This window comes from Epinephelus moara, chromosome 19, assembly GCF_006386435.1.
Source record: "Epinephelus moara isolate mb chromosome 19, YSFRI_EMoa_1.0, whole genome shotgun sequence".
NCBI classification, from domain to species: Eukaryota; Metazoa; Chordata; class Actinopteri; order Perciformes; family Serranidae; genus Epinephelus; species Epinephelus moara.
Window position 1 is genome coordinate 16,181,550 of NC_065524.1, and position 19,745 is coordinate 16,201,294.

The window sequence follows — 19,745 nt, forward strand, 5'->3', positions numbered from 1 at the left end:
GGGTGAAGAGCTGTCCTTGCCTATTTACTCAATACGTGTTTGTGTGAATACTTTTATTTTGAATCTGAAATTAGTAAAATATCATCTTTCTTAAATGTCACCAGAGTTTTGGGTGTTTTTTTATGTATCCTAGGATATGTTAGAAAATAATATAACATAAATTCCTTTCTTTTTTTTAAGAAGAAAAGATAAAGTGTCTTCTTTTGTGTGATAAGTTACAACCTTGTCTACATTTCATGATTCCTCACCAGTAGACAGATACACAAAATAATGTAGTAGTGTTTCCCCTTGCATATTCAGAAGTCATGACACAGATTTCTGATTTTATTTTTATTTATTTATTTATTTTTTTAGATTTCGATTCAATTTAGATTTCGATTCAATTCTGTTCCAATTCAAAAGAGACAAAAATAAATAAAATAGAATAGCAGTCAATGAGGTTTGCTTGACTAAACATCATAGGATCTTTTGAACGATACCTCCACAAAATCAGGTCGTAAGGGTCTTACGTATTTCACCCACTTCCAACAGTTGTGCGTATGGTTTAAACACATATTTGTGCGTACACACTGTGAACAAGGCCCTGCCCTTGTATGCCGCTTTGCAAAAGAGCAAATAGGCCCCAAACCCCAAACTCTTCTTTGAAGTTACTTGAAAGAACAGACAGATTTTTACTTACAGGACATTGTGGTTTTATTATGCTTGTGGATTATAATCAAACTTAAAGACATTACCTTCCCTTAAGATCAGGAACCATTGATTAAACTGACATGCACTAGACAACACACAGCAAATAATCAGATTTGATGTTTCTTCCACCGTCAGTAGTCAGAGCTCCTCTACAACATCGCCAGATCCATCCACTGTAAATAAAAACACAAGCACAAGTCACTGTGTGGTCCGTAAACCATGGCTAAATTTTTGTGTAATGATCACAGATGGGCTCTTACCTCCATGAAACCCAGCTGTATCCTACCAGACCCTTTCTCGTCCAGAGTCTTGAAGGTGTCTGTTGTAAATGAGAAGAAGACATCATGAGTCAACAGAATGCCTGCATGGTTGTAAGATAAAAATGTGGTCACAAGGTCAAGAACTCACTGAAGAGTGTCTCCAAGCGGATCATGCTGCACACAAAGCTGTCAAAGTCAATGGTGAGGCCTGGGTCACTGTAGCGGGCCACAATTATCTGATGCAGAGCGTTGTTGAGAGAGAAACCTGCCGAAATGCAAAAGAACAAACTAAGAGATAATATCTGACAGCACATAATAAAAAAAGGACAAAGGTGACGATATTCACACACCTCACAATGTGCACAAAATTCTATTAATGTGAATGTGAAACAGATTTCTCACCAGCCTCCTCAACAGCCATCCGCATTTCAGAGGAGCTCATACAGCCGCTTTGGTCTGCGTCTTTCTCTCTGTACACATTCTAATGGAAATTCCAACAAGTAAATATGTTAATGTATTAATATGTTAATATGTTAATGTTAATACAAACAAGTGAGGAACACACCAGGAGCTTCTCAATCTTTGTCCACAGGATCTTAAATTCTACCAGTCCCAGCTTGCCACTTCCATCTTTCTTTGAAGCAGATGTCAAGGAAACTTTAACATGCCTCACACAGAGTACTCAAACTTGGTTCATAGATACTGATCACAGTTGTAAATTCAAGTGGGGATTCAGAGATCCAAAGAAGTTTACAAAGATACCAAATATGCCAGGCTTAAATATATCTATTGGATGGAAATGGATGAAGTCTTCCGTTAAATATTTCACTTTAATACAGAAATACTGTCAGACTGTGAGGAATATGATGATGTTTCCAGCCTTAAAGGAACACATTTTGAGAACTATGTTTATCCACTTTTCTGCCAAGAGTTACATAAGAAAAAAATGATACCACTTCCATGTATGGATCCTAAATATAGGCTACAGCTACAGCAAACAGGCTCTGTCAAAAAGTAACAAAATTCACTTACAAGCACTTCTGAAGCTCAAATTGACATATTGTACCTCTAATCAAATCTTGATATATAAGGGGAAAACAGGATTGTGTACAAGTGAATACTAGTTTTGTGGATTTCTCATAACATAATTAAAGATAGGAAGGAAGGATACATCCAGCAGGTTGATCATGTTGCGGCAAGTTGGCATGCTAAAGCCACTGGTTTTGATGTCATCTCCTGGGAATGAACAAAACACAGTTATAGATTACTGTGAGTGTCAGGCCCACATACATGCACATACTGGACTTGAAGACAGAAATGATTTCTCTTACTGTGCGTTACCACTCGGTTGAGGATTCTCTGCAGCTCGAATGCGGAAATCTCCACATCCTAAAAAGTGTATGACACAGACATTTTGCAGATCATAAGAGTGATAATTTGAGAGCACAAGATAATGTATCTGATCTTTAGGATACTTACATGTCCGGCAAGCTGTCCAAACAGTCTCTTGAACCTGTCACTGATGTCATCTTCATCAATATTGGTCTAGAGATGACAAAGTAATCATATTTTTTTTTCTTTGTTGAAATATTATCATCAGTATTGATCCTCTGAAGTATATGTATATCAAGGGGTACGATTTTACCTGCTCAACATGGCAGTCAACAGGATCATCAATCTCCCTAAAAACAGCAAGAAGTCATAGTTACACGATCAATTGGATTGATTATCAGTACAAATTGTCATTATGAAATTGTACTTGTTTGTGAGAGGAACATACTGGAACTCAGCCGACTTCTCAGAGAACACCCGCACATAAAAGTCTCCATTCTTGTTGGGCTCAAAGGTGGAGGGGATGATGAGGTATTCTCCAGGCGGAAGACAGAAGTGGTTGCACACTTCTCGCAGGTTGATGAAGGTCTCGGAGCGTGCTTTAGAACTATTGCGCAAGAAGAAGTTTCTCTTCAGGTGCACTTGCCTTTGGCCAGCACACTGGAAAATGACACACATGCTGTATGGTCACATGAGGGCACCCTATACCTTCCCTCTGATCACAATCTTTTTATGTTGTGTAATTAGAGAGAATTTCTAGGACTAAAAATTGATTTAAAAAAAATGCAAAAGTTTCTTTGAATACTCAGTGTTCTTCCCAGTAACATCATGAAGTGTCTTCCTCTTTGTATACGTACCTCCTCAGGCAGCTAGAAAAAGACAAAAACAAATCAGAATTGGTGCACATGTTAAATACAATCACTACTGACATGGGTATGATCACTACTTCTATTACCACATATTAAAGGTAGCATCTTACCTCATAGATGGCAAAGCCGATGGTCTCCAGATCCTCCCCCATTTTCCTCATACGGCGCTTGTTCTTCTGCATCAAGCCCACAATGAAGGTGCAGCCCTCCTCTCCATCATCAGGATCATCATCCACGTCCTCCAGCTTTATGACAAACTGAGGATTCATCCAGAAGCTATCTAGGAAGGGAAGCAGGAGTTAGCTCATCAACAGCATCACAGCAGCCAAGACACACACTGCATTAGTTTAAGATACACAAGCACCGGTGCTAGAGGGAAGATTGTGAAACTGGTCGTACTTGGAAAATTTCTGCAGCCACCAGCTGACACGCCCCTTCTCCACGTCTCCTCAAACTCTATCTCTGCCCATTTCTTGAACTCATCGCCGCTGAGCGCATCAGGGGTGAGGTTGCAGATCTCAAGTTGAGAATATTGGCGCAGGAAGTCCGTAAATGACATCCTGTGGACAAAAACAGGAAAATTAAATAACATAGATATAAAAACTATAAATGCTCTTGTAGTACCTCTGCACTGGGAAACCAGAGGAGGAAGAAGCATAGTTTCAGCGAGGTTTACCAGAACTCCCCATCCTCACAACGGTTGACAAGCCTCTCCCGGTCATCATCGCTCACATATCTCCACTCAGAAGACCTAGAAAAAGTGCAGATACGTTCTCAGTTAGAAATACACTGTGATGAGATCAAAACATGAAAGACATGAACTGCACCTATGACCGAATGTCACACACTCCACCTACACCTCAAGCAGTAGAATAAGCTGTAAAGCCAGTCTGTGCAACAACCTTTTTTTTTAACTACAGGATTTACCAGCCATTCCACAGGGTGTGTATGTCTCTTCTGCATGACAGAAACACACACTCAGTACCTTTGTCCAAACCAAGGGTGTAGATTTTTCAATTAGGCTGGGTCATCTTACAAATAACACAAGAGGTGTAACTGGGAAAGCCCATTTACAAGAAGCAGTTGAAAGCAGTTCAGCTAAAACTGAATTTAGTTTTTAAATCTTTGATCCATATTCTCGTCATAAATGTGGAAAGTCAATGTTTCCTTTATTCTGTCTAATAAAATGGTTCCTCAGTATAGACACACACAGAGGTGGAAGGGATTGCTTCATAATCGTCCTCTCTTCTAGTGAGCACTTACAGTAGGCATACTGGCGTTCTTAGCTAAATGTCAGCACATCTAACATATGTACAATTACAATGCTAACGTATCCACAAGTATGATGTATACCAAGTTCATCATCTTAATTTAGTGTGTTAGCATGCTAACATTTGCTTATTAGCACTAAACACAAAGTTGATGGGAATGTCATTGCAGATATTTGGCCCTAAAACAATATATTGGACAAATTCAAATGTTTAACAGTGATGATGGCGCTTGAAAAGTGAAAGGATCATCCAAGTGATTACAATACATCCTGCAGGGAACATGAATGTCTAAACCAAATTTCATGGCAGTCCATCCATCAGTTGTCGAGACATGTCACTCCAAATCACCAACGTAAACCTCATTGTGGCCGTAGAGGAAGCACCAAAGTCATCAGTATACATCATATAGGTACCATAAGGTCGGAAATATTCACCAGGTAGATGGTGAAATACTCCACTGGACGAGCAACCTGCTAATGGTGATAGATGCTAAGTCAGGGGATTGTCAAAGTCATGAGGCTCCATCCTCTGGAGACCATGAATGTACAAAATATACAAAATGTAATGGAAATCCATTCAGTAGTTGAATTATATCTGATATTTCTAGACCAAAGTAGATCAACCAGCCTAGCGCAGCACCCCTGGAGTCACATGTTGCTAATGCGGCCAAAAACTCGAGAAGTACTCTGGCGTAGATTAGCTGCCAATGATAAGTAAGTAAGTAAGTAAAATTTTATTTATATTCCACCTTTCAAAACCTAGGTTACAAAGTACTGTACAAAGGAAGAGGTTACATCATGAGAAAATAGCACAATAAAACAAAAGCATATTCATTGCATTTAATGTCCTCAAAACTCTGAAGTACACAACACTTACTTGTCACTCCAGGCTCCGTTCCACTCCACCTGACCCCATGGGTTTCTAATCCTTATCAGCCTCTCAGTGTTTCCTCTATACTCCACCTGACACAGAATAAGGTGTCAATTACTCTCAACCAGAACAAAAAAAGACACAAAAGAAAGACCCTAAAAACAATATAAATATTGTAAAAGGTAAAACTAGCGAAGAAGTCAAACTGTAATATTGATTACGGTTGACAGCATACATGGTAGCCACTGCAACCTCACTTGTATGTGTATGATCTGTGTAGCACCCAGACACAAATATTTCCTCACCTTTTCCGCTCCTGTCACGGAGTAGGCATGGCCCTTTACCAACTTGCGATATGTAACAGCTTCTGAGTCGGCCGCGCTGGTAATCTGGGATGGAGAGGAAAAGTTTGTGAGGTAAAACCCACCAGATATCACGAGGAGACCAACAACATGAGAGTGAAACAAGAAGCTCAAACAAACATCAATGGAGCATCCCAGAAGCGAGCCTCTGGCCAAGGCCTTCTCAATGATATGGAAGAGATGGGGATCTGGTCTGCTCAGATCATGCCTCTCAGCAATGCCTCCAGTGAAGTCCTCAAAACCCTCAGTGGTGCTGCCTCCAGAAAGAGCCTCGTAGCATCCATTGAGCCTGAAGGGAAAAGGAGTTCATGAATGTTTACACCAGAAAAAGACACTGAAACAAACAGAAAGGTATCCAGATGTTCTGCTCTTCCATACTTGGCGTAGGCCTTCTCCAGCAGTGCGCTCCAAAACTCTGAACTCTCTGCTGAGTGAACAAACAGCAGTTCTCCATCTCTGGTTGGCAGGCGGTCATCAACCACCACATCCACCCACTCACCAAACTGCCAGAACTGAGAGCCACAGAGAAGACACGTTTAGTGAAAATCAATCCTCACCTTTAAAGAATAAGGCCTGTGATATGCATCAGAGCACTGTACCTCAAAGTGAAAGATGCCAGCGTAGTTCTCGTCAAAGCTTTGGTCGTGGGGGACAACACGAGACAAAACCTGTTTGTTGAGGGTCAAAGAAGCGATAGCTGCCAGGAGCCAGCAGTCGCCTGAAAACAAGTTGACAGCATAAGAATGAAGGGAACTCCTGTTCAAAACTTCACACCCCCCAGAAGACTCAAAGTTTTCACATGTCACTGCCATCTCATTATGACACATCTCCAAACCATACATGCAGTTTATTTGCAAACACACCTCTGCTGAGCAAAGTTGTAGCTATTGTCTTGGTCTCATAAGCTGTAACAACCCAACTCAGTCCCAACCAAACCAGACAGGGTGTGGGCAGAGAAGGCTGAGGGAGTTGTTTCAAAATGATTGGTACACAGTGACAGCTGATGTCAGAGCTTAGGCATCCACTAGGAGATTTTTATTTCAGTGGTATGAGGTTACAAACCCATACTGGTAAAAGACAGTTTCCAGAGATAAGCAAGGCAAGATGGCGTTGACACACAGAGTAACAGCGTCAGAGGAGTCAGCATGAGCAGAGCTACATCAGTGTGTTATTTTATTCACGTCTGCCAACTGTGATGGTCTAAGATAAACATGCAGAATCATTCAATTAGATAGTCGAAGATGGAAGTCAATGTGCTCTTTGTAAAATACTGTAAATATCTAATTGTGCCATCAAAAGGCATCGATAGGAAAATAAAATTGTTAGTGTGGGTCAGTTTTAAACAGTAAAAAACAGACATTGTTGGAAGAATGTATGCATGCGTGTGGGTGTGTGTCTTACCAAGAGCTCCTTGACAAATGTCAGTCCTTGTAGCATGTGCAGCTATGAATTGTGGATTGGAGCACAATTCCTGAAGGAAAAACAAGGGTAAAAATTGAATCAAATTGTAATGCTTCCTGGTATCAGCACTTTCTATTTGACCTATAATATTATATCCGCCTTCATTTGGATAGTCATGTTCTGCTGTATGTCACAACTGCACAAATATACTGCATAAAATGTAACTCTTAGGGTCCTGACACACTGCAGGAAAACAATGTCCACTTTACCTTGCAATCACACCCATACTCAGTTGTTGAGAAGTCAGCATATTGGTTGATAAGATAACTATTTTAACACAAAACTTGTTTCATAATTTAATCTACTTGGCCACTATAAGCCCAATAATTGTATTTTCTGAGCATGTAAAAACTCTGCAGCCACATGCCACCAGCCTGTACTTACAGCAGATGTTTTTATCTGCTTATTGTACCCACCGTGGGTCTCTTCCAGCTGATGCCCTGGACTTTGTAGGAGTTAGGTCCAAGATCTTTAAACCCTAAGGATGAAGGCAGAGCTTCAAAGCAGTCATCCTGAAACAGCTGCCCTCTCTCCAGGCAGCTTCTCCTTAGCGCTTCAAAGTCCTGGTTGAGGTATTTCACTGCGTTATCGTTGCATCCTATCCCATGTGATTTGTCTCGGTTGTGTTGAAGTCTTGTAGCCATGCCGGTCATGTTAAAAGACTAAGTCTTTCTGTCTATTTGTGACAGTGTCCCAGTGTGAGTGCGTTTGTGTGGAGTTAGACAGGCTCTGTGCCGTGTGAACAGCTCAACTGTCTCCACACCCTTTATTGTTCATACCAGACAGCAAACCTGCTCTGGCTCACCTGTTTCATCCAACCTGCTTTACATCTGGCTTTGCTTTATGGCCCATCATCAGCCCAGATGTGGCCCACATGGATGGATGGGTGAAACATGTGCTGGGCCATAAAATAAGTGATCAGTGGAATTAAATCTCAATAATATTTCTACCTCATTTGGCCCGGCTGAGCTCATAAGCTGTAAACTGAGGCACAGACTATATGATCATTTCTTGTAACTATTATTTTAACCATTAAATTTGTCGGATCTGTGCAAGATTTTATATATAGTGATAATCCAGAGGCTGTAGTTTCTTAGTTTTTTATTTTCTATCATTTGACAGAAGTTTTGCAACAGCTGAAAGAACAAAAACACCTACTTACAAGACAAAACTTGTCTTACATGTGAGCAATACAACATATCTTCATATATATGTTCAGCAGATATCATTAAGATTTGCAAATATATTTGGAACAGTATTGCTAATCTTCCTGCAAGTATCACAAAAGGTCCCTCACTTGTCTTGTCTCCACAGTTAGTAGATTGCCAGGCACAGCCACTGTAAGAGGAAAAAGAATGATACAATAAGCTATCTGAACTAGAAGTGCCAACACAGCAGCAGCTTTTGTTATTTTCTCACACACCTGTTGGATGTCCAGCTCAATCTTCCCTTTGCCGTCTTTCTCCAGAGTCTTAAACATTTCTGGTTGATGGACAGAAAAAAAGATACTGGTCATGTAAACATGCCACAGCCCTCAGATCCTGCAATATCAGATATGCTGAGGGCAATATTGTTGTGTTTGCTGACACTTACTGAAGAGCATTTCCAGTTTAATGAGACAGCCTACGAAACTGTCAAAGTCTATGGCATATTGGGCGTCGGCATAACGACTGACAATGGCCTGCAGCACAGCACTGTTGACATGGAAACCTGTGGGGGCAAAAAAAAGACGTCACTTAACATCATTTTGTTAGCTTGAAGGGTCAGTTTCATACAGGTGGATTATTTCTGATCCTGTGGGAGTATAGTTTTACAAACATCCGATATTAGCAGGGTGATAATGGAAGAGTTGAGTTACACAGCCTCACCCTGCTTGTTTTGTTCCTGTGGCATAGTATACAATAATAAAATACATGCACAGGAGAAGTCCTCCAACTTGCTTATCCAGTATACCAGTAACTGCCTTTACAAGTCCCACAAACACTATCCACTGTGCCAAAATGTTGCTATTTCTTCCTGCAGGGCTCAGTGGTCAGATGCAAACCAGAAAGATAAGCAAAACAGGTAAAGTAGGCTCGTGTGTTCGCAAAGCTGTACATGATTACTTTTTCCTTATCCACAAGCAAGACATATTTCATGCTGCATGTCAACTATAGTGGCATACTCTGTTCAAAGATGACTAAAGTCTGGAGGCTATATATCTGAATACTTAATTTTTGTTCTTATCAGGAAAGCAAATATTAACCTTGAATTTCAAGCCATACACAGAACATTGCTGGGCCTAGCAGATTTGGAGCTCTACGCAAGCTTCCCCTCCTAATATTTGGACAAGAGAGTGGAGCTGTGTATGAGTGAAGGGTGGATCTGACTCATAGACTGTGGTGAGGCCTCTCAGACAACCTGTCACTCAAAGCTGGCACGCCCTTAAATATACAGAACTTTGTGTCTTAATAAAATATAAACAGATGAGTTATATAAAAATTTCCCTCTTGTACAGTTGTCATAAATGTTTAAATTAACTACAGGGAACAAAACTGTTTTTTTATACCAGGTTGTAAACATGTTTATTTCTGCTGTAAAGTTAGGCATTTTAACATGGGGGTGTATAGGGATTGATTCTGTTTGGAGCCAGCCTCAAGTGGCCATTTGATGAGGTCCAGATTTCTCCTTAGTCATTAGTTAAAGGTCCACACAGTTTATTACATTTAGTGTCATACTTGTGTTTGGCCATGCCGTCAAACCATAGTTTGCTGTCTCTGTCAAGTAGCTGTCCATTAGTCACTCACTCTATGGCAGGAAACAGCACTTCAAAATAAAAACTCTGTGCTGGAAATTCATTGTACTCAAAAATAAAGTGGGTATTTTACAAACTAGACATGTTTGCGAGTCACTTGCGGTCCATTCTCCTCCTTTCCTTTCTCCTTCTCCTTCTCTCCTGTCCTTGTTTCCTTTTTTGTCCTTTTCCCTTTCATTTCCTCATCTTGTTTCCTCTCCTCTCCTTTTTTATGCCATNCTCCTCTCCTCTTTTATACCATCTCTTCTCCTTTCATTTTTCCTCTTCTTTCCTCTTTTCCTCTCATCAGCCTATTTCTCTTTCCTTTCCTTTCCTTTCCTTTCCTTTCCTTTCCTTTCCTTTCCTTTCCTTTCCTTTCCTTTCCAGTTGACCTCTTGCCTCCACTAGTTTAGCGGATGAGATTCCTCATGTGATAATGCGTGTTACCTGCTTCAGTGGTGGCGCCTCTCATCTCATGGGAGCTCATGGTGCCAGAGTTGTCTGAGTCGTAATTCTTGAAGATCATCTGTATATCCCAGGCACCAATGTGTTGTGTTAACAGATACAGCCAGGTACTGCAATACGATCAACACTTGTTCCAAAACGTATCAATCACAACTTACCAGGTATTTTTGGATTTTGCTCCAAAGCAAGTGGAATTCCATCAGTCCCAACTTGGCACTTTCATCTTTCTGAGGAATGTTAAGGTTAATAAAAACCTCATCCTTTAGTATGAATGCACTGATCACTCACAGATCATCCAAAAATGCACCCAAATCCCTAAGTTTCAACAATTTTGGGAGGACAATTCATTTTTAAAGAGGATACATCCAGCAGACTGACAATAAGACGGCCTGTCTCCAGGCTGAAGCCGTCTGTCTTGATATCAGACCCTGCAAGAAAGTGATAAAAATAGCAGCTCCAACTCAAATAAAAAGGCTACATGTCAATATATACGAGTTTGATGTACTCACGGTGAGAGACAACGTTGTTCAAAATTGTAACCAGCTCAAAGACTGATACCTCCATGTCCTGTTTGAAGAATGCATATTATAACGTGAGTCTTCAGTTATAATCCAGGTGTACTGTTGTTCATATATTTCCTTTACTATCAGTTCTTGTGTTGCTCTACCTACATTGCCAGCAATTTGCTTAAAGAGATGCTTGAACTGAGGATCCACATCACTCTCAGATACCTCCTCCTGTGAGAGGGAGACACAGGTAAATCTATATCATTATTGTCAAATAGAGGCAAAGGCTTTTCAGACTTTAGGCATTTTGAAACATTGGTGAAAGGTGAATTTGATATATTTAAAGGTTTAGTGTGTAGGAGTTAGCACCATCTAGTGGTAAGGTTGCAGGTTGCAACCAACTGAAATTTCTCCCATGTGCCAAGCAGAGGTAAAGCACCAGATTCTGGGCCCTATGCAAAAGCAGTGTCTGCGGGCCACCTGCCCTTCTTTCTTGATCCATGTCTCTCTGATGCACCTTTTGAAATTTTTACAGTCAGTCTTCCCTTTTCTTTCTTTCTTTCTTTCTTTCTTTCTTTCTTTCTTTCTTTTCTTTTGTGGAACTCAGGTGTCCCTTTCTTGGGGAACAACATATAGTGGGGCTCCAGCAACAAAAGCACTCACTCACTCACTCACTCACTCACTCACTCACTCACTCACTCACTCAGTTTTAGCTACTTTCAGAGACAAATCCTAGTGCAAGGGTGGACTAAACCATTTCATTTAGGGGTAAGAGGCACCTCAGAGAACTTCCACTATTGGTTTTATACAAGTTCAGTCTTTCAAATGATTTATCCAACCAATTTAAATTAGTTATCAAACTACTTACAAAATAAAATTGAATTTAAAAATTGCATTAAAAAAACAAACATTTCATTCCAGGGTTTTCGAGGGGCCACTTCCATTGGGGCCCTGGGTAATTAGTCCATTTTCCTCCCACTATGACACCCCTGGTGCCAAGCATGTAGGAGAACTAGAGTGGCTGATATACAAACGTGGAGGGCTCTATCTAGAGGTAGTGCTTGGTTTGTCCGTTCTGGGCTACTGTAGAAACAACATGGAAGACTCCTCGGAAGATGACCTGCTTCGTACTTCGATATAAACAGGTCTTTCTAAAGTAATGACAAATCAATTCTTATTTTCAGGTAACTATACACTAATGAAAACATAGTTATGAATATTATACCCCAATTCTGCCAATAGATGCCCCTAAGTCATACACACTGGACCTTTAAATTAAGCATTTAAATTGTTATATGATTCATTCAATCTCAAAGTTAAAATGGAAACGCAAGAAAATCTTTAAAAATGACTATACTCATTTAATATCAATGCATGCAAGAGCAGCTTATCATTGCGTATTTTCTTACCTCCTCTATTTGAGCATCAATGTCCTCCTCCAGTGGACTGAAAAATATAAACACATACCTTGAGCACACTCTGTCGGCGTGCAAGAAAATAACATTCAAGACTATTCTGTGACCAAAGTAGGCGCTGGCTTCTGAGCTTTGTGCACTAGATGGCTGTCTAAGCAAAAGCTCATAACTCTACATCCCCCTGCAGACATCCATCAGTCTGTATGTTACTGTGACACAGATACCTGGTTGCAGCCTGTTTCTCTGAGAACACCCTGAGAAGGAAACTGCCGTTCTTGTGAGGATCAAAAGTCGAGGGGATTATGGCATATTCTCCTGGAGGAAGTTTGAAGCGGTTGCAAATTTCTCGTGTGTTGATGAAGGTGCTGCTCATGGCCACAGCTCTCTGTCTCAGTACAACATCCGGGCCCAGGTGAACATTGCTGCGGCCTTTGTACTGAATATTAACAGGAGAAAAGGGGTTTATTATTGGAATGTCAAACAGCTATACCAGACATTAATGCAATCAAGTAATACTTGTGACACTTGAGATGTCTATTTTTTGCATGTAAAATTTTAGTTTTAAGTGAGGGATCATTTCTGGCATGTGACAGTGCAAATACAGACCTGATCTGGGACCTGTAAAGCAGAAACAGACAGAGGTATTTTATTTATTATATTTATTTATTTTAAAGAAAGAAAAAGTAAAATTTCTCAGATTCCAGCTTCTTAAATGTGAATATTTTTTGTTAATTTGTTGTTGTTTTTTTACTGAATATCTTCGGCGTTGTGGACATACAAGACATTTAAGGACGTCATCTTGGGCTCTGGTAAACACTGATTGCCATTTTCACCATTTTCTAACATTTTATAGACTAAACAACTAATCAGTAAATTGAGAAAATAATGAACAGATTAGTCAACAATTAAAATAATCACTAGCTGCAGCTATTTCAAATTATTCTGAGACACCTTATAAATGGCAAAGCCGATGGTCTCAAGGTTGCGGTTAAGCCTCTTCTTCCTTCGCCCATCCTTTTGCATCAGTCCCACCAGAAAGGTGCACCCATCCTCCCCATCCAGCGTATCATCATCCACATCCTCCAGATGCACCACAAACTGAGGGTTGGATGAGAATGTGGCTGGAACACACAAACATGTTTTATGTATGTGAAGTGGTGTAACAGAACTTCTTACTCAGATGTACATATGGTTTTTCTGCTACCGGGGTTGTTACGGCAGCCGCCAGCAGTGGAGCCCACCCTCCACATCCCCTCAAACTGGTAGTGGTTCCAGTGGCCCACATCATCACTCACGAGTGTGTCCGGGGTCAAGTTACAGATCTCCAGCTTGGAGAACTGCCTCGTGAAGTCTGAATAGGACATCCTGAGGAGAAGAGAGCACATTTCTCAGCAAAGAACGTCTTCTTGTCGTAGTCTGAGTCTGAGTCGTAATAGTTGCTTTGGTGATGTAGCAGATTATCAATCAATATTACAGCATCAACAAAATTCCTACAATATTGCATTTATCGTCATATAAATGGAAGGTTAAGCAATGGATTTACCAGAACTCTCCATCCTCAGCCACATGGTTCAGCTTTGATTTCTCATCTTCACTGACGTAGCTCCATTCCCTGGATCTAGTTGTGGAAAACAAATCATGCTTTTAGAAAATCCTGTAAATAATCAATGACAGCTGATAGTTATTGGATCTATAATGTAATTATTTACCCATCACTCCAAGGCCCAGTCCACTCCACTTGACCCCATGGGTTCCTGACGCGGACCAGTTGAACCTGCCTGCCTTGATAATTAACCTGGGACAGAGAGCAACAGTGAGCAATGTAATTTACATGCAGTAAATAAAACATCTAATCATTGACAGTTTACATAAATCATATACCTCCTCTGCACCGGTGACTGAGTATGCATGTCCCTTGACAAGTTTGAGAGATGTAACTGCCTCTGTCTCATAGGCACTTGTGATCTGAAAACACCAAGAACAAAGACTTAAATCTGATGCAACAGTGCTGTACTACAGTCTGCAGACCAGCATGAAAATCAGTATGAAAATAAGGCTTACATCAATGGAGCAACCCAGCAGCGAGCCCAGTTTCAGAGCCCTCTGCATGATTTGGAAGAGGTTTGGCGGAGCTTTGTCTAGAGTGTAGTCTTCTGCAATCCCTCCTGTGAAATCCTCAAAACCCTCAATAGTGTTTCCTCCTGACAGGGCCTCATAGCAGCCATGCACCCTGTCAGGCACAGAGGGATGTGAATAGCTTCATTAGACTGCCTACTATACATTTGCAATGCCTTAATGTTTGGGTGAAAATATATATAAGAGGAACAACAATCCATACTTGGCGTAGGCCTTCTCCAGCAGCGCGCTCCAGAACTCGGAGCCCTCTGCTGAGTGAACAAATAACAGCTTTCCATCTCTGGTGGGTAAACGATCATCGACCACCACATCCAACCACTCACCAAACTGCCAGAACTGACGAGAGAATATTCAAGATGAGACTTTATTAATCCAACACCATTGTGTTTTAACCTATTGCCATGAAGATTTGTCATAAAACACTGTGACCCTTTTTGTTATATTAGCTCAGATTTGCTGGATTTGTCTTTATGTATGAAACTTTACATGACCTCATCTTTTAACTGGTGGTGGTGCCGGAGGAGACGCTTTAAATTTGTACACAGGCACAAGATACTTTATACCAAACATGTGCTAATCAGCTTTGTGGGAGAACAAGTAGAACATGTTTTGGCTGCACCTGTCTTGATATGAGGAACTTAGCAATTGATGTTCAACAGTAACAGTGCAAAATATGAGTTGACATTTTAACTGATGCTTATCTATATGGATTGTTGTATTAGCTCCCAAATTTGTACTTGAGTATCCTGGACTGCGCTATACTAGTGTGTAAGTCTTCATCAAAATAAGGCATCATTCTGTGGTTGGACATGGCAGGATAAAAGAAAAAAGAAAGACAAAAATCCCTCTTGAAGGTCAAGTTAAGAGAACAGCCTTGTCTGACCTGGAAGTGAAATATCCCGGCATAACCTTCAGTGAAGCTCTGTCCATGAGGCACCACACGAGCCAGGATCCGCTGGTCTAGAGTCAGAGAAGCTATTGCAGCCAGAAGCCAGCAGTCACCTACACAGTAAGAGCAGATACATGCTCTGAGATTGGGCAACATGTGTTGTTCACCACAGTGCTGCAAACAGTATGTGCCACCAAGCATGACAATTCCTTCTTACAAGCTTAATGGCAAAATGGGTGGAGGCTTCAGACCAGGGATGTTTGTGGTTCCCTTCTAAAAAACCAAAGTGACCCATCATTCATCCATCCATCATATATTTATCCTCCCTCCCCTCACTTACCCAAGGCTCCTTGGCAAATGTCTGTCCTCGTGGCTCCATCGTCAATGAACTTTGGGTTTGAGCATAGCTCCTATAAAGAACCAAACAATCACAAAAGGTTGAACATTTGAGAGCAGATTGGAGAAATCTTTCTTTTGATTGTCCAGTATCAAACTACTGAGATGGTAGAATAAAATCCCATTCAGTGACTTTAATCTGATGACTGTTCAAAGTAAAAATACACCCACGAAAAGAATTCACACATACAGTAGTAATGTTATGATCCAGCACATTTAGGAGATTGTTATAACCACGCTGAACGGAGTATTTAACACTGTTTTTAACTACCCTGATCAGTGTGTGGGGCATATGTTTAACCTGAGTGTTTGATCATGATGTTGTTAAAAAGTAACGAGTTACGGCTACTGTCTGAATTGTCTATGAATTCATGCAATTCAGTAAAAGAAAGACACACTCCTCAGACAACACACTGTCAAGCTCACCAACCACAGTATAATATTACAGTGCAAACAGTGTGGCTTTTGTTTTTTTCCATAGCTGTGTGTTTCTTCCCAGTGGCCTCTTACCGTTGGCCTTTTCCAAATGACACCCCTGGTCTTGGATGAGTACGGTCCCAGCTCATTGTAGCCCAGTGATTTGGGCTCAGCTGGAAAGCAGTTGTCCTCAAAGAGGCGTCCACGCTCCAGACACTGCTGGCGCAGAGTCTCATAATCCTGATGGGAGAACTTCACTGCCTTCTGGTTTGTGCCAATGCCCTGTTCCTTCTCCTGCTGATGGGCCAGTCGATCTGCTGTGGACGTCATCCTCACCCTTCAAGTGTATATAGACTCCCTGGATGGGGATTTCTCTCTTTGTGGGCTTAGTTGGGTCGACTTTGGCTGTCTTTGTCCTAGGCTCTTTTATAGAAGGGAGGATAGGGTGGCAACACAGACAGGGAGGGGCCTCCAATGGACAGGTGATGAGGCGAGCAAAACAGACAGCAGGAACCATAAGCAAATCTGAAATGAGATGGCTGTGGCCACAGCCGAAAAACAAACAGAGACACACCTAGGGGTGACTTGAAGCACCGCTCTCATTGCCTCATTTTGATTTTGTGTGGGAGTGTGGTAGGGGTGGGCAATGTATTGCATTTATCGTCTCCCATTTCCTGATGTTACAGGAAACAAACACTTGCATTGATTTAAATTTGCTTGAAATTAGACATATAAAAGTGCTAAGAAAAACAAAGTTGAGGTGTTATTCTCCAACAGAGTTATTGGAAGGGATTAAATGTAATGCACGGAGCTAGGAGTTGCATAAAATGAAGCAAGTGTTATGTTGAGCAAGTATAATAATGGGGTTTGAATGACATTGCAACACTGGGATGTCTGCCAGGTCCAGTCTGTTTTTGAGAACATACATGTGCTGTTATATCATCTTATATCCTTATTCTGTAGTTACATCCTCTACGCTAAACACAGCAAAGCTTATCCTTAGTCAAACAGTTTTTGGTCAGTGATCAGCTGGCTTTGTCGGCAGCTGCACTGCTGTTTCAGCTGTTGAATACAACACTGTTTGTTTTATTAAAAGATTATTCATACACTGCGTAAGCCTCAGAAGTACCTCATAAGGATGTGCACCGAAGGACTTGAATGGTAGTGAGTCCACCCTTGTTTAGATTGCCTCAGAATGGAAAAAGAAAAGACATGCACTACAACCGTCGCTCATAGAGGACTCACTAAACTGCAGACCAGTGCTTGTGGTGCAGAGTGGCTACTATATCTCATAGTAAAGAAACAGTCCATCTCTATCTTATACATGGGAGAACATTCTGCAAAAAAAATATCTTGGTTTAAGCAGACTTTTCTTGATGTTAGAGCTGAAATAAATGCCTCTGTGCCACGCAGGCCATATTTCCAAGTGTCAGCCGTCCACACCCAGTAGGCAAATGGAACATCCTCTCAGATAACAATTCTGAGGTTATCCACAGTTACTCCGAAGCTCGCTGGCTTGTGGGAAGCTGGAGGAAGGGTGCAACATACACCACTGAATGCTGTGTGTACACAGTCTTGTTTGTGAACACTGACATGACAGATGAGATCCAATAAAACCATACTCCTCCTCTTTTCATGAGACACACAAAGGACTCAACAGACTCAACTAACTTTGCTCTAAAATGTGGGCCAAACAGCAAGAAAACCTAATCTTCTTGATTTTCTTGGTTATTGATCTTTCGGGGCAGTTTGCTGACACACTAGACAACGGCAAGTAGTCGGTAATTGATCAGCACACTTTAATGAAAGCAAATAATGAGTTGTAATGTATGAGCCATTACAGGCATTCTTAACAGACCTATAATGATTTATGTCTCTTCTAATGTTAGCAACTCCATCACTATAGCTATAATGTAAAGCCTGTATTGACAGAGTGTATTTGTGGCATTGCAAATGATTAATAATGCATGTACTGTTGTTTTTACCAAACATCTAACAGACATAATCCATTGTCATTATGTAAGTAAAAGCTACTGTTAGCCTGAATGCAACATTGGTTTGACGTCTACATTTGCTACTTATTCTACTGAGCAAATAGTGCCAGTTTAGTAGTCTATCAGACATGCAGAGCAACATCAGCCCTTATTTCGAGTCCTTTCCCTGCCAACCCGATGAATCTAAGCACATTGATCACTCTCTTTTTAGCTCTGTTTTACTCTCCACCAGGTCCTGTGGGAACTTTTGGCTATTTAGAAGATATACTTTATTAATCCCAGAGGGGAAATACAATTGTTCCCTCTGTTGTCATGTACACACAGGCCTGAAATACACACACATGCACAAAGAGGACCTATACATGCATTAAATGAAGAGGTGTCAGAGCGAGGGGGCTGCCCATGGACAGGCGTCCCAAGCAGTTTGGGGTTCGGTGACTTGCTCAAGGGCACTTTGGCAGCGCCCAGGAGGCAAACTGGCACCTCTACAGCCAGTCCATGCTCCATATTTAATCCGGACATGAACTGGTGACCCTCCAGTTCCCAAACGAAGTCCCTATGGACTGAGCTACTGCCACCCTTAATTACTCCCCAGTGTTCACCAGCTATTTGCTAACTTTGCCCGTCCGACGTCTGGTGCCAATCAGGTGGTGTATTCTAGGTTATTAGAGCTTATTTGATGTAAACACCTGCCTGGTGTTTGGTGACAACACTGATGAGAGCAGTCAAAGAGAACCAAAACATTAAGAGCCGTAGAACCAAAATAAATGAACCGAAAGACACTTAAAAAGCTCCTTAGGCCTGAGGGGACCAGCAGAGATGGTAATTATTGTCCGAGAGTTTGACACTCAGCAACCCCTTTGATCTCCTACATCGTTATTTCATCAGTGGTTAATTGAATTAGCCTATTGATCAAAGCAACTTTAAAGCCCCTGAAAACTGGCTCCAAAAATTTCTCTATATGACATTCATTAATGAATCAACAACAAGAAGAAAAGCATCTTTGTGTATTAAATTAAGAGTTTAACATAAAAAAAACTGATCTGCTTTATCTGGACTATGCAAATGTGGTTTGATGATGGACAGTGACCAAACAATCCGATTCAGTTGTTGCTAAGCTCAAAGTCCTAATTGGCGCAAAGAAGAACGTGACATCATGATCTCCACCCACATAAAAAAGTTTTTAAGTCCTCTAAGTAAATTATATTTACACTGCCAGACCTGTGTTAAAGACATGCCACTGTAATCCTGCAAAAATATTTGCCTTATGATTCAGGTGACACCAGGCGGCTCTACCAGAATAAAGATTAGGAGAAAACTGTGCTAATATTTATTTTTTCTTGTAGTAGGCCGCATTATTTATCTGGAGTCAGTTCAGTCGCCAGCAAACACTCTGACAGTAGTGTGAGAGAGTGTCACTCTCCTTTTGATTCAATCACTACAAGACGAGCTCTATTCAACCTTGTAACAGATATCATATTTTAAAGTGTCATTTATTTCTGAGTATAGTGTAAAGGAAGCTCCACAAACTCCTGGCTGCATTGTAACTAAACAAAGGATAGTTAACATCTATTTGTCTTTCCTCAGGTGACCTTTAACCCTTTGCAATTCTTATCTCTCAGGTGACACTCAACTGTTT

At 41.0% G+C, this 19,745-nt stretch overlaps 2 protein-coding genes across 3 annotated transcripts; both read right to left on the minus strand.

The window, feature by feature from the left end:
- Positions 1-340: 340 nt before the first annotated feature.
- LOC126406254 (calpain-2 catalytic subunit-like) lies at positions 341-7,879 on the minus strand. 2 transcript variants are annotated; one of them, XM_050070385.1, is made up of 21 exons: positions 7,532-7,877; positions 7,056-7,125; positions 6,254-6,372; positions 6,033-6,166; positions 5,775-5,943; positions 5,598-5,681; positions 5,299-5,384; positions 3,828-3,902; positions 3,551-3,711; positions 3,262-3,431; positions 3,140-3,151; positions 2,731-2,942; positions 2,596-2,632; positions 2,430-2,495; positions 2,282-2,339; positions 2,122-2,186; positions 1,516-1,584; positions 1,353-1,431; positions 1,099-1,215; positions 951-1,009; positions 343-863 (listed from the first exon to the last, which is right to left on the minus strand). In XM_050070385.1, exons 1-21 carry the CDS (start codon positions 7,766-7,768, stop codon positions 840-842), a joined length of 2,103 nt encoding a protein of 700 aa, XP_049926342.1. In that variant the 5' UTR covers positions 7,769-7,877; the 3' UTR covers positions 343-839. The 2 variants fall into 2 exon arrangements, with proteins under 2 accessions (XP_049926341.1, XP_049926342.1); XM_050070384.1 differs by having other exon boundaries at positions 341-863; positions 5,598-5,943; positions 7,532-7,879.
- Positions 7,880-7,998: 119 nt separating this feature from the next.
- Positions 7,999-16,442, minus strand: LOC126406257 (calpain-2 catalytic subunit-like). Its single transcript, XM_050070389.1, has 21 exons — positions 16,206-16,442; positions 15,640-15,709; positions 15,294-15,412; positions 14,613-14,746; positions 14,336-14,504; positions 14,156-14,239; positions 13,984-14,069; positions 13,818-13,892; positions 13,479-13,639; positions 13,226-13,395; positions 12,881-12,892; positions 12,499-12,710; positions 12,269-12,305; positions 11,025-11,090; positions 10,863-10,920; positions 10,717-10,781; positions 10,512-10,580; positions 10,336-10,414; positions 8,709-8,825; positions 8,539-8,597; positions 7,999-8,453 (listed from the first exon to the last, which is right to left on the minus strand). The coding sequence occupies exons 1-21, from the start codon at positions 16,440-16,442 to the stop codon at positions 8,430-8,432; spliced, it is 2,103 nt and encodes a 700-aa protein (XP_049926346.1). The 3' UTR covers positions 7,999-8,429.
- Between the last annotated feature and the right edge of the window lie 3,303 nt (positions 16,443-19,745).